The sequence below is a fragment of the Mizuhopecten yessoensis genome, unplaced genomic scaffold, assembly GCF_002113885.1.
Source record: "Mizuhopecten yessoensis strain PY_sf001 unplaced genomic scaffold, ASM211388v2 scaffold11137, whole genome shotgun sequence".
Classification (NCBI taxonomy): domain Eukaryota; kingdom Metazoa; phylum Mollusca; class Bivalvia; order Pectinida; family Pectinidae; genus Mizuhopecten; species Mizuhopecten yessoensis.
In genome coordinates, this window is record NW_018408898.1 from 475070 (window position 1) to 491577 (window position 16508).

Sequence of the window (16508 nt, forward strand, 5' to 3'; positions counted from 1 at the left end):
ATGTTTGTGTATCTTCACCATTACGCTTCTCAGCTATTTTGACCGTAGCGCTGATACTTTTGTTTTGTGAGGGCTTAACATCCCATTCGGCCTTTTACTTTTCTGCGTTTTCTTTTGAGGGGACATTGACGGGACGAAAATAGATCTCTGTTGCTTACACTCTAATACTTGTAATCTCTATCTTTTCTTCTTCTTTCCTACCTTTTTTTTGTCAGTGGTGTTTCCTATTTCTTTATGGCCCTGGGTGTTGCGAAGACGTAAAATTCTAACCAAAATAAATGTCGTGTATATTTGTAAACATATGTTGTGTTAATTCATGCCCAATAATGTTAACGTTATCTTATTCACTGTTAACTTTGACACTGTTATGTTTACACATATACTGGTATTTCATTCAACCGTTATGTTTACGATTTCTATTTCGCAATACCAACAAGCCTTTTATTTTTGGACTGCATAGAAATCGTAACATTCTTTTTTCATTATGATAATCATTAGCACCGTTCGGAAGATGATAATAGTTACCGTATGCTCAATATTCTTACATGTAGTAACATAATCCCATTACTAAAAACAGTCGATTCCAAGACGAAATTGTACAATGTAACATCAATTTTCCATGTAGCGTGATTCATGAAATATATTGCTTCTCATTGTCATTTACATAAAATATCGATATTTACTGAAAGCAACTCAATGCAAAACTCATTAACAAATATTGATGACAATATACCGTTAACGGTACTATATAAGACTTCTGGAGGTTGGTGTCTTTTATCTTATTACCGATTTTGAAATTGACACTTGTACTGATCGTAATTACACTCAGTAAAACACAAAAAATACAACTGCAAATTAGTTTGTTTATTCAGTGTATTTCATACACATTACAAAACACAACAAAACAATTATTCCTTACAAAGACAGACATAAAAGAATGAAATTTCTCCGTAAAAATGAAATTTGGAATCAAAACACAATGGTAATACGTTAATGCATACATCTCTTGAAAAAACAACATTCATTCTTTGGTAAAATATTCAACCTGTTAAAGCTTATTCCGGATAATCACATTGGTGACAAAATACATTGAAATAAAACCAAGATATTACGGCATCAACAAACAAGAATAAATTAAAACTTTTGAAGTCGACACGACAAGGAAACAACAGAAAACAGTCGAATTTAGCACAGGCATCACAAACCCCTACAGAAACGGCGGCGGAAGTAAGTAATCAGGTATATAAGCGTGCCTGAACGTGAAATAGAAAACATTAGGTGATCAGATATGTAAGCGTCTACATGTACATGTGGAATATAAAACATTATGACTTTCGTGAGTTTCCATGAAGTATGTAGATCTCTTCTAGTTGAGGACATTAAAATGGTAAATATCCTTCTTCAGAGTTTGAACTTGATTATATCACGAACTACTTCTTAGTCGGGGGAGGGGGGGCGGGGGGGGGCATATTTGTCAACAATTTGAACAAAAAAACAAATCTGCCTTACTACTAAACTCGGACAATCATCCCAATTTCAATGTCATATCTGGTGTGGGAAATTCTGCTTACTACTCTCGGTTTTATGTTTCCCTATAAAGTTTCGTCTGATTTTGTTTTAAATCTAGCTAAAGCGTGTTACAGCAATAAAACAGATGCAAATAAATCGATTGTTTTTCTCAAGCACAACTTTTCTGGTGATATTGAGTACTGACCTTAAGTCACTGCACACATATACCTTTTATTATTATACACGTAAATATCAGCATACTCACATCCAGGCCGTCTTAAATCATGCAGGAAATTAGTGCTTTTACACCTACCGATATTCACAATATAGCGTTTTACAGTTAGAGCGAATAGCTATAATATCGCCACAGCAAAAAGAATACGTTACGGGTTGGCCTGATACGTGGTACATCAGTATACAATATAAAAAAGGATATTGACATTTTCCGTTTATCCTGCTTAAGCATACGTAGCTTAGTCATGTGTTAGCATCTGTACGTAGGTATGGTTATCTTATATAGAAACTGAAGTTTAACAATGAAAACCTTGAGGCGGAGGTTAATAATTATTATTTCCACCACAGGCATAACTTGAACATTTTAACTACCAATAACAGGGTACATATATCAAAATACCAGTATGGTACAGGCAATAACGAACAACACCTATATGTAGGTTTGCATATCACATCAATGACATAAACAGTATAAGCAACACTGGATGGGTAAACAGATGTCATCAAAAGCGAGGAATAAAACATCACTAATTGGCTATACATATATAACGTCTATGGAGAATACAACAAATGCACCATTTCTTTGGTATTCATGCACAAAAAAAGCAAAACGTTCGATACAACACAGATCAATAATTCAATCCGCGGGGTACCACAATTTGTTTTTTAACGATTATGCTAGATCCACACGTGTCTTATCTTATATTCGTCAAACACACGTTCTACTCACTGCTAATACAATTTAAATGTATGTATACGAGTCTTCCTATTGTCGAAATGAAATGAAAACAGATTAATGTACAAAATGTTGTCCCATTTTTTTTAGTATAAAAAGTTAAAAAAAATAAAAAATGATAGTTTCAAAAGACAAAAGTGGACCAACTGTGTAGGGAAATGTAACATACCAGCGAATGTAGTTCCGAATTCAGGAATTTAATTATGGAGTTCTACAATTCCATTTATTTGTGAACCAATAACGTCAGCGAGTGTATTCATTCTTAGATAATACAATTTTCTGATGTTAATAGCACATCAGCCGAACATGAGGGTCATATATATGAGTTCCACATATACACCTTATAATATTTTTAATATTCCTTTTTTTCAAAACACATATTAACTTAAAACATTTGTCAAAATTCAACTGCATGCACATTTTTCAAATCAGCAGTAAATGGTTTGATGTATCATTATATATCAATAACCCCTAGATCTAAAATAAACATTTAAGGCTGTTTATATTAGCTCCGTGTTCCTGGTACTCTTCGGCTGATATTGACACGTCATTGTAATTGCTATGACAACACAAAATGGACCCTCCTTGCCAGGAAGAGTGTATTCCCGCAGGTGGCGTAGTTACGAGAGTCTGAGAGGCATATGTTTCATTTAGACATTTATCAACTTCAATCTTGACTCTCTCCCTCAAGTTTGTGAATTTTGAACCTCCTCCCGACAACATGATATTTTTTACAATATTTGTGGTACATGATCGGCCGCGCAATGAATCAAGTTTTGTAATACAGTCACAAAGGACCGTTGGTATACTTTTAGTCACACAAGGGATGAGATTTGGACTAAACATAGCCTCTGCACATTGGTACCGCTCTCTACCTATGCTCAAATCAGTTCCGTCTGGGAGTTTATATACTACATTTGGAGAGTCTGATAATGCAGAAAACAAGTTTGGCGCGACGGAACACACATTTTCCTTAATCGTCTCGGCTAGCACTGGGTCTCTAACCGGTGTGAACGAATTCCCTCCATTTGAAAGAAGATTCATGAAAAATTCTGTAAGTTTGTTGCCGGTTACTTCAGAGGACATCACAAAACCTTTGATAGGATAACCATCATATATAGGTACACAATAACTGGTTCCAGCTCCCAACTCCATCACAAGGCCGGTTATTTGGCCTGTGCTGAATAAAGACATTGCATTATTCAGTGGTAACAACGCCCTGTGAACTTGGAATTTCTCGAACAAAATTTCAATCAGTTTCTCTTGGTTCTGATGTACGTATGGGAGAGACCGTCCTATCAACACTGAGTGATCCTTGGAGTCGATGCCTAATTTGTTCTTGAATATATAATTCAAAACAGTTTCCGTTGCGTCTGGATAAGTAGATGCGTATTCGTCTTGACCCTGGAATATATATGAAATAAATGGTTAGTGTTACCATTATCATCTACAAAGCTAAATAATGACCAGTGAATATGAAGACGGATACTTAGAAAGACACTGCCGAAAACCCCCCGAGTCTACAAGGGGTCCACCTTTGTCGCCTCATGCAGTGGGATATCATAGACGTATGATTTCCCGAACGTGCAAGGGTTTCAAATGTTAATTAAAAAACTATTTTGTAAAATTATAAATGAGAAATTATCATGTAACAACATAAATGTAAAAGATGCTTTCAAATTGCGTGAAACAGTGTACAATAGAAAGGCGAACAGCCAGAAGTGGTTCTGGTAATCACGAACTCATAATAGTCGATGATTGTCAGTGTATATGCATATAAAGTTATCGTTAACTGTACTAAATGTATTTTATCAGTATGATATTGTCAGTAGGTACCCAGGGATCATTGTGGGTCCGACAATCAAGTGAATACATGGTCGATCGCAAAATCAATGATGCTTTATTTGGAATTTTGATAAACCATTTGTCAGATGCACCCTCCAAAACGATCCCTGCGCGTTCTTTCTGACCTCTAACTTAAGACTGATAGGCTGTACAACATATACATGTGTAGTCTTATGGATATTTTGTAAGTCAGTTTAATGTGACCGTGTGTGTAATTATGCCTGGTGCCTTCGGCATGATTTTTCTCTAAGGTAGCACTCTATAGTAGGCATCAGACCCGCGCTATCGCAAAGAGTCAAATAAACTAATTAACTGCCGCCTACTGCATATAAGCATTGCTTACACACATATTGCATGTATGTCATTAACCGATCAGTCAGCATGATATTAAATCCGGTAAATCAATCCTGAAAATAAACTAACAGAGGGTAGATGTATTGCCAGTGCCCTTCCCCAGTAAAAGGCAGCCTTTATGATTCACATATTTTCATTATTCAACTGCAAGGTATATATATAATATTATAATGATCATGTACAATTAGTACAATAGATGTAGGAAAATAATCCTTACGTAATGACGTATTAAAATGATGATGTTGCCCTATTTATATACTATTGTTCCAAGTAAGGCTATTAATACTGTTAATATTGCTGTATTAGAAAGGGACTATGAGGATTCAGTCACTAATAGCTATATCAAATCGACAACATGTACATGTGTTTTGAAGTGTGAACACCGTCTATATTTAACCTTGGCTTTTCCGAGGATTTAGACCCCAAACAAACCTAACAAACAGTTAAACACATCAAATGCTACTGTAATTCGTTCGACTTATTAAGTTTTATATTGAATAGACATGAACAGATCAAAAAGTATGTGTTAAAATGTAGAATAAAACAGCATTCCTTTGCGGATATACAATAACAGATATGCCACCCCGAACAATTTAATCGCGGGTTTCCAATGTTTGTATAGATAAAGTGCATGGAATATTGATTTGCATTTTATCATTTTGAAACCGTACCATAATTCTGAATAGCCTGTCATTCCAGTATTCCGCCTCCAGGATACAAACACATACATTACACACACTTTGGCAACAGGACACTAGACCAAATACAATCAAACCAACCTTGAGTAAATTCTAAATAAAATGGGAAAATATCCATAGCGCTCCGTTCCATTTACTTTTTCGTTTTTTAACCCTTACATGATGTGTTGTTATCGCCGTTCACCAAGGCGACCGGAATTCGATTTCCATATCGGACGTAAAAAGGTATGGGGTCACCTGCCCCGCCACGTGGGGGTTTTCCTGGCACTCCGGTATCCTCTCACATTAATACCCCCGCGCGCTTACATCCAGGCCAACCAGTTTGATTAACATAATTTGTAAAACCTGTTTCATAGTTGTTGTACAATCAATGAAGTTCTTATTTATAGATTTGGCAATTTTGATTGGGGTTAGAGGTCACCTCAATACAGAAGACGCCGAAGAGATCCCCGATTCTGCAGCGTGGTCATCTTAAAATCTGCATGCATTGGGTCGTTGCGACATGTAGTGAGATATGCCTTGCCTGTTTTGCAAACCAGCACAGGTTACGATAGGTCAAATAAAAGTAAACACGAGGCGAAAACCATTATACAGATAGAATTACCAAATAAATAAACTTTAGGGAGAATTCAACTCCGAGTAAATACAGCGTCAATAAATTTGAGGGAGACGGAATTAATGCCGTTTACAATATACACGTATTCTTATTGAACTAAACTATTTGTAAAACTCGAGCGTGTATTGACTAATTATAAATGGATTCGGCTGCGAGGTGTACACTCCGATCTTTAAAGCAGACGGATTATAAAATAGTTTGTGATGGCTATCATACAAGTGACAGTGTGGGCAAAAACTATTCCGATGGAAACAGAAATTCATCATGGAAGATAACAACGACACATCTCCTAAACACACCCAAGCACTCACGGTCACACACACATACGGTATCCAGGCTATACTGGTAGTCAGGGTCCCACACACACATACGGAATCCAGGCAATACTGGTAGTCAGGGTCCCACACACACATACGGTATCCAGCCTATACTGGTAGTCAGGGTCCCACACACACACTTACGGTATCCAGGCTATACTGGTAGTCAGGGTCCCAAACACACATACGGGATCCAGGCTATACTGGTAGTCAGGGTCCCACACTCACATTCGGTATCCAGGCTATACTGGTAGTCAGGGTCCCAAACACACATACGGTATCCAGGCTATTCTGGTAGTCAGGGTCACACACACACATACGGTATCCAGGCTATACTGGAAGTCAGGGTCCCACACACACTTACGGTATCCAGGCTATACTGGTAGTCAGGGGCCCACACACACATACGGTATCCAGGCTATACGGGTAGTCAGGGTCCCACACACACATACGGTATCCAGCCTATACTGGTAGTCAGGGTCCCACACACACATGCGGTATCCAGGCTATACTGGTAGTCAGGGTCCCACACACACCTACGGTATCCAGGCTATACTGGTAGTCAGGGTCCCAAACACACATACGGTATCCAGGCTATTCTGGTAGTCAGGGTCACACACACACATACGGTATCCAGGCTATACTGGAAGTCAGGGTCCCACACACACATACGGTATCCAGGCTATACGGGTAGTCAGGGTCCCACACACACATACGGTATTCAGGCTATACTGGTAGTCAGGGTCCCACACACACATTCGGTATCCAGGCTATACTGGTAGTCAGGGTCCCACAAACACATACGGTATCCAGGCTATACTGGTAGTCAGGGGCCCACACACACATACGGTATCCAGGCTATACGGGTAGTCAGGGTCCCACACACACATACGGTATTCAGGCTATACTGGTAGTCAGGGTCCCACACACACACACGGTATCCAGGCTATACTGGTATTCAGGGTCCCACACACACATACGGTATCCAGCCTATACTGGTAGTCAGGGTCCCACACACACATGCGGTATCCAGGCTATACTGGTAGTCAGGGTCCCACACTCACATTCGGTATCCAGGCTATACTGGTAGTCAGGGTCCCACACTCACATTCGGTATCCAGGCTATACTGGTAGTCAGGGTCCATAGGAACGTAGTTGGCTCCTTCGAAAGTCTCTTATTGTAATAGCGTGTACGAATACATACATCTTTGATTGTGAAGTTGTAACTTATGCAAAACAAAACAACTCCTGGCTAAGATAGACATAACTTTTTTATTTCTCAAAGGGTTTTATTCAAACGTCATACTGTAGGTTACGGAAATAAGGCATACATTTTCTTCGCCTTTGTAGCTGGAAACAGTTGCCATATTTGGGGCTATAACGTTAACATACGAACCGTATTTTTCTTACTAAATTTGATTTAATATAATGAAAAACTTGAACATCCTAGCTTTCCAATAAGAACAAATAATAGTAGAACATCTACATTAGGTTTTGAAAAGAATTTTTCAGGTGAAACTTAATAGATTTAATTTCTAAAACAGAAATTTAGACACCGATTTTTATTATTATTTTATTTTTTGCTATATAATTTCCTTTATATTGGATTCATAACAGACCAGGTGATCATGAGTAAGGCAAGTATTTCGCAATTACTTCTGAATGAATTTAAACCGCTTTCAGTACATACACGGACACGTGTCCTTAATGACCTTAGCTGTTTATAGGACGCTAAAGCTATGAACTTAAATCTATGAATAGAGATGTGTCACTGGACGTACCGACTATCCTCACTCAATAGCCATTGTTACGTCACAACTGTGTTAGTGAATACTTTATGCAGTAAATGTTGGCAGCCTTCTTGAGTTACATGTAGGTGTGTGTTCATACAATGGTTCCATGCGCGATGGCACTTCTGTGTACAATACATTAGAGATCTTTGTAAAAATTACAATGCACATATTACGCAATAACAGAGTAGTGTTTAAAAAATGAATGTGACAAAGATAACTGTTGGTACAGTCCGATACGAGATATGCATTTAGGCAATGTATTTGATTTAACAAATGTTGCTTTAGATATTCAAGGTAATTTAAGTACAATCGAATCGACAACAAATAACGTTGATATCAAACAGATTATTGTTGAACAAGGTAAGTGGTTTTTTATGAAATTAAAAGATTATTTCCCCAATAATCTTTGCAATATTTATCGAAGCGTATTATGATTGTTATGTCATCTTTGAGACAATTTATACAGTCACACATACTACCAGTGAAAAGTGGCGAAATGATAATAAAAATAGTTTTGGTCAAAGGCTGGGCCAATGAGCTATCATGATTTTTGTTGCATACATTCAATTTCCTTAAACATCATTTAATAATTTAATCACGTAAAAAAATCAACTGCTTAAGCCTCTCAGTGACACATTCAGGAGTTTTACTGCCGACCTTGAAAGGACCACTCCCGATTTAAATTTGTCAAAGTCTGATCAAGATCCTGTGATTCGTAAACATTTATTCAATCACGACAACAATCAGATATTGTTCAGGAAGCGTCCCGATTCAGCCGTTTCCAGCCGAATTCGTCCCGATTCTCCCGTTCTCAATCTGAATCTGATCCGATTTGTATCTTCCGCATGGTTAAAAAACGACCGAATCTGTCCCGACAGCGTCCCGATTCTCCCGAACGCGATCCGACAGAGATCAGACAGTGACCGGACAGTGAACCGACGCATTCGGCAAGATCTGGACGCAATCTGGACTTAATCGGCTAGAAACGGCAATGTAAAACATTAACAATAATTACAGCACATTTAAATATATACCAGACGGCATGGGCCGAAACCTCCAAGTTTATACCAGACGGCATGGGCTGACACCTCCAAGTTATACCAGACGGCATGGGCCGAAACCTCCAAGTTTATACCAGCCGGCATGGGCTGACCCCTCCAATTTATACCAGACGGCATGAGCCGACACCTCCAAGTTTATACCAGCCGGCATGGGCTGACCCCTCCAATTTATACCAGACGGCATGGACCGACACCTCCAAGTTTATACTAGACGGCATGGGCCGACACCGCCAAGTTTATACCAGACGGCAGGGGGTGACACCTCGAATTTTATACTAGACGGCATGGGCCGACACCCCACAGTTTATACCAGACGGCATGGGCCGACACCTCCAAATTTATACCAGACGGCATGGGCTGACACCTCGAATTTTATACCAGACGGCATGGGCCGACACCTCCAAGTTTATACCAGACGGCATGGGCTGGCACCTCCAAGTTTATGTTTCAGTCTTGAGCATTAAACAGTCTAGAACTTAAGACAAAAGGCCGTTTGTCTTTAACATTTATTTCATGTTATTTCCTTGAGCATGTTTTACATGATCATGGCCTCTCCTGTGTTGACGGGCCGTTGAGAAAAGAATACATAACATGTTGCATGTAACATGCAACAAGTTAATGTTACTAACATGTAACATGCATCAAATTACATTTACCAGTTTTAACAATAATTGAACAATTAAGTTTAAATGCATGGAACATTATATAGTTAATCAATTCAGATTTAACATTTATAGACAATTCATTCATATACACGTGTGGTGGCCATGGTAGCCCATCAGTTTTATTATGTTTAACAACAATGGAGCAGTTATCCAGATGTCGTTTGATATATTAATCAACCTAAAGCTAATTGACCAACGATATTTCAGATAGCCAATTTGTAGTGTACTGACTTTATATACCGATAACAAACTAACTGTTTTGATTAAGACATAAACTGTTATAAATGTTATGAACTCAAAAGTTGTTGATCACATTCTATTTATAGATATGTTTCATTGGAGGGAAAGACAAGACCATCCTTACTTTTCCATGGTAACACAACAATCTGACTAGGGTACTGTGCCGATCGAACCATCTGTATTGCATAATGTGATTTATATTTAACTGTGATTCACATGTCATTGTAAGTATGTTGATGTTAAGAAATGCACACAAAAATATATGTCCTGAAAGGAGTTCCCGTGTACGCTACATGTATATTCAACGATATGTATATATCAGACTTTGACATCGCCAAGGTTTTATCATATAGCTTCTATCAAGTGTTAGCAAGACCCCTATTAGATTCTACTCCTTATATGGTCCTGTTAGACGGGACACATATGTGCGCTACCTTTTAAATGTTATACCATATACCCATACGTGTGTACACAAAGGAGGCCAGACAGTCCTTATGTATTATGTAGGTCAAATAAAGTTTGTGCGGAATTGTAAATTAACTTTCTAGTTCACTGCGGGTACCGAATCTAGAGGAGTTAAGCTTTTACAACTCCCAACATCTGCTTGAAGTATACATATCATATATATTCATTTGCTCAATCTCCAAATATCAACCGCAACCGCCAGCGATACACCTCTGTATCTCAGTACAAGGCCAAGCTGCAAGATTAGACTTGCTTAAGTCCATGTATAATTTTAAATCGCATATCTTCGATGAAGGAAATTATGATAGGTGTAATCAGTATATGTCGCAGTTAGCCACTGGTACATGACATATACAATGATACAGTGCACGTGCATCACTGGTGCAAGCCTAATACACAGCTCTTGCAATCTAAATAACCAGCCGGCTCTCGTATTAGTTACCTGTAACTATTACAATGTATATGCATTGAAACAAAAGTTACATGTAAATGGAATGCAAACATTAAAGTATGTATTACCTGTTGGGAATGCCACTGTGCCTCGGCTGTGGGGAACACATCACATGGACTCTGCTCGCCTGCAAATCCTACTCTAGTATATCTGGTCCCCAGGTCAATAACAACACTTTTCCGGCTGTCTGAGGGTGGCTGAATTAACACATCATCACTCATGTCTAGAAGAAGAGTCGACAAATCCATGTCAGGTGGATATATCAGAATAACTGCATGCAACGTGTACGCCAGCTTATATTTTTGTTTTGTTTACATTTTTAACTATGACGCACTGTTTCAACTTCCGCCTTGAGGGCATGCGTATTATTATAAACGAATGAACGTTCCGGAATATACCCAGATAAAACAAAACTTAAATAAGACAGCAGAGTTGTAATGTTGACGTTAATAAATCAGAAACACGTTTGTATCTGAAGACTACACATTACTGTAGACCGATATATTTTTGCAACATCAAACTGTCGCCCTTCGCCGGTAAAATCGATATTCACCCAGTTTAAAATGCACCCTTCCTATTTATTACTACAAACGAACATAAATCATTTATCATGAAAACACCAACGCGTGTATGGGAGGAAGCCTCTGTAGTGAGCAACAGCATGTATTCTAGTATATGCATATGTAATACAAAGAAATTGACATATCTTCCAAGTCCTTTCTGTGAAAACGAACACTTTCCAGCCTCGCCTCAATTCTCTCCGTGGTTTCTCGAAACGTGCCTTATCCCTTGTAAATTGATGGGTATCCATCAGCATTGTCCCTCCATGAATGGGATCTGAAAATAACATAAAACCCAACTGGGCNGGGGGGGATAAATGCGTGTTGTCGAATAGAACTACATAGAATAGCTCGAATGCTGAGTACCCGGACCCATTAACCTCTTCGCATCCGTATCGCACCACTAGCACGTGCAACTACATGCATACGAGAAGTTCTACCCCTATTCCGATACACCTGTCGACCACGCATGGCCCCGCCCCCCTCGCCCTACACGGGTCCCATGTGCTCATAATAAAAACATATATATCGTTGTTTACTGAATATTCGCTGTAAACTCGTCCTTATTTTTGAGAGCGAAAATAAACTGCAGCGAAAATTTCCTGAAATACAATATTAGAAAATCCTAAGGGTCGGTAGAACTTATTTGTCAGTAAAACAGATTAGCTGCGGTTTCAAACAAATGCATTATTCTTCATATTAATGCCTGAATAAAATGACGTGGATGTAGCCCAAAATGACCCTTAACGTGTCTACCAAAAAAATACATTGTAAGTGGTCAGGGATTTGTTTAAGGCACTGACACGTTATAATGCAAGCATAATGTACTGTAGTACATTTTACTATAGCTTCATGCGGCTATTCATGTATATTTACATTCTTGATGTTTGTTCTGTACATGAATCTACCAACTGAAAATAACTGCCATTAAACTATGAATACACTATGCACACAACGATTCTCGTGCAACCAGTCAGCTGGTTTCACACACAATGACCACTTCATATTACTACACATAGTACTGTTTCTGAGAAGAGTTATTTCCCCTTCCCCGAGATAATTTAGTTGCCAGAGAAATAATAAACATTACAAAAATCATTGTACTATTATTATTATTCTTTCTAATTTGAAATTTAAAACAATACTTATAACATTGTCATATTAAATACTGACTTCCGACTCGCAATCGGTTCCTCGTGGTCACAAACTTTTTAATAACCAACCCGCTTGGGTAATCCCCGTGTCATCAACTTGCACATTAAACTCACAGAAATTTGTAATGATACAGGGCACTTCATCCACCAGCCTATCATCATTTACATCTGCAGGTTTTTTTGGTGAACAGCACATTCAACGGCTGTACATTTAACTTCAAATGAGCTCTAGATCTATGCCTACTGCCGACGGGTGCTCTGCCGACGAGTGACCTGGATGGTTACGATGGTGAATTAAAAAAAAAAATTGCAGTGTTCATAATACAAAACAAAAATATCTAATAAGATCAAATGTCAAAAATGAAAGGAATATTAAGTATTGATTATTATTAGATTCTAGATATATTTTTCTTTTTAACAAAATCAGCTGATCGGCAAAGGAAACGGAAGTCGAACATTTTAAGTTTGTGTGTAGGCTGGAGTTTCGGCTGTTCCCTTTGTTATGGTTTTCTGTTCGATACTTATATTATCAATTTCAAATTTACAAAAAGTGTGGTAAATTTTTTTTTAAATTTTAGTTCATCGGAACGTAAATATATGAATTGAATGGACTATATGAATGAAAGACTTCTTACACACAAATTATGAATCGAAAAATCATTCTTTATATTGTTGTGGATAATAGCAAGCTATTGAGGTAAACATACCACAGCGGATTGTATTTAAATAACATTCCGTATCTAAAAGTCAGCACTTCGTACATTGTTTATACACTGGTGAATTAACCTACTAACCTACTAAAAGCAGACATAGAGGACTGTATAACTGCCAAGCAGTTAAATGACTGGATAAAGAGGGGAACCCTTAAACGATCTAACATGGCTCTGCCGAAAAAATCATTGTGTTTATGACAAATTTATTTTTAATTGTATTATCCTCTCTGTTGCAAAATTGTACATGAAGTAGTAGGATAATAATTTTTGAATATTTTTTTCTCAGAACAGACTATAGATCAGATTCAGACTTCACTTTCATTATGATGCACGTTCCTCTCCTTAAGTTGAAATGTCATACACAGACTGATTCGATCAATACAGACATCTTAAACTATCAAGTTCAAGTAAATTGTATTTAGAAGTCGGTACATGGTTAAACAAGGCAACACAAGCCTATGGAAGGCTTTTACAACCGACTACATTACACATGTTCATATTTACCTCTTCATTTCAATACTTTTTTCTAAGAAGTTACTTTTATTAACTGAAATTTCCTTAAACATTCCAGAGTGAAAAATAGTTAACCCAACACCAACAATTGAAACGATACGCATTATAGCGTCCTCGTTTGTATAAAGGTTTGAGGGAAACAGTTACAAGTCAGTGATTTAGACGCAATAGAATCCTGTGATAAGGTCAAAACTAAAAGTCCTAAACCATATTTTTGAACATTTATTCAAAACACGCGAAACTTGTTTTTAGTTTGTCTACTCCGAATAAATATATATTTAAACCTTTTCAATTATTTTATAATATTTTATAGCATTTCGATGGTCCGAAAACACGCCAAAACAGAAGACAGGGACTTTTAATTTCCTTCTTTTTAGTGACAACAACCCTTATTGATATATCAAAACATCCCCTTCAAAGAATCATACCAGTGCGGGTTCGATGAAGGAATAGGCCTGCTTTATCAAACTGCATGTCGTAAGAGGCTACTAATATGGGACCCCAGAGTCAGGGGTTTTATTCTGTCTTCTGCTTTAGATACATTGAAGGAACCCGAACTAATCTACTGCCACCATTCCAACACTTGGTATCAGTATCTTTCCTTTCTCGCTTCTCTATCCGTTCTTTTCTGCGATGTCCCCCTAAGCACCCATCATCATATGACACAAAGAAAACAACATGTATAGCCAGGGAGTGGGGACCAAATCTCCTGCAGGTTCGGGGAAAGAATAGCTGCTTTCTGTATCTCACTGCATGTCGCAAAAAGCTAATTATGTGGATCCAACTGCATTATCGAGGGTGTTCTTCTGTTTGTTCTGCTAAAGGGACATTGGAGAAACCAGAAGTGATCTGCTTTCCCCACGGCAACACTTTGGATCTTTTGATTTTCAGTTTGCTTCCTGGTAAATTTTTCCTAGTACCTTGCTTGGTGACATCCCACCTTTGACCTTCGTGTTAAACATTCGCCCAAGTTGGATAGGTTTTATCGCTAGGCCAGGGCACACTACATTTGATTTTTAACTTTAAGCATTTGAGATAAACGCAACAAATTGATATCTCGTTGTCAGTATAATACGATCAGGTAGAATGTTGTACTGTACTGGGTACCTTTTGTATGATATCTAAGTGAGGCAACAGTGGCAATAATCGGCATCATATCAGTGCTATCGCAAGGAGACATACATAGTGTATATCAACATGCCATGCTTCCAGCATACATGCACGGCTTCATAACACACATGAAAGCACGTCGTTAGACAACTTGAGCTGTTAAAACAAATAAAACCAAGAGCCGAGTTATCGGCAGCGCCGGTTAAGATCCTTTTTGGTTAAAACTGAATGCGTTACCTAATTTTGGATTGGTTCACAATACAGTCCCTGCAAAATGCAAGTCTAGAAATACAAAACGAAGTACAGCCGTACCCGAAATTAACGATGTCACATGTTATTTTGATATCCAAGTTGATACAAACGCAATCGAAACTTGAAATATTAACACCACGTACGAGTTATCCCCCGTTGAACGATACACATGCATTTCACATAGTAAACCAGAAAAAAACATTTACATAAAAACTTATGGCATCAATTATTTTAAGACTATTTAAAAGCTCCTTTTAATCAATTTTCAGCAAGTAATGTAACATGTCTTCGCCATTAAACAATTTTTCATGATAGCATAAAACTTTCAGTATAATCCGACGGTGAAATTTCTAATTAAAAACAGACGGATTATTTTAATAATAAGACTTAAATTATTTTTAACCCTTTATGTATATTGTATAGGCATTAAACACATTTTTTTTATATATTGTATTGATGTTCATTTTCGATTCCATAATGGCACAAAATAAACCGTAACTGGTGTGTAATATTTCTGTATGCCAGAATTAGGTGTAATACTTTTGTCCCCATCCTGCTCTTAACACCGTTTACTATTTTACTGCAAAACCCATGTTTACATGATCCGCTACTTTTTGTGCATCATAGCTTGTGGAACATGATTTTCACATATAATATACTTTCAGATCCTGTTTTTAACACCGTTCCTTAACTTAAAGGTTTTCTTTGTATATTATTGTTTGATTTATGAAAATAAAATTAATTTAAGGGAAATTTTGTTACGTCAAGAAAGCTTCACTATGAAAGAAGCTAAGTTGAGGAATTACGCAGCTAAGGAAAGCTCGCGAACTGGGTTCAGAACCCCTAAAATACAGTGTTAAATACATGCACATTCCTTGTTTTACTGCTTAACTGGGGTAGGCAGTAACGAAAATAGGAGCAAAAACTGGTTCACCCGTTGACAGTATAATGCTACCGGGCAGAATATGCTGTGCTCCGGTATAGTATTTCAGTGATACAGTGCATCAGATCCGCTGTACCCCACTGAAGCAATTCCAGCACCCATACAATATGCATGCATACATTTTACACACGGAGATACATCCTTTTAAACCTAATCAAGAATTTAGGACAAAAAAGTGAGAAACATGAGTCAACAATAACAAGAAAACTGAGAAAATATGCCACAACGAAAAATGTAACTAAAACTAGTGGGTTATTTGATTGCAATCCATCGTCAATA

At 37.7% G+C, this 16508-nt stretch overlaps 1 protein-coding gene across 1 annotated transcript in view; it reads left to right on the forward strand.

Moving 5' to 3' along the window:
* LOC110466551 (cation-dependent mannose-6-phosphate receptor-like) overlaps nt 1-16508 on the forward strand; it is a 32877-nt gene that overhangs the window by 7706 nt on the left and 8663 nt on the right. The window contains exons 2-3 of the mRNA XM_021523107.1: nt 8724-9049; nt 10155-10201. Of these exons, the coding sequence (XP_021378782.1) occupies nt 8724-9049; nt 10155-10201 (373 nt within the window). The remainder of the gene's footprint in view (nt 1-8723; nt 9050-10154; nt 10202-16508) is intronic.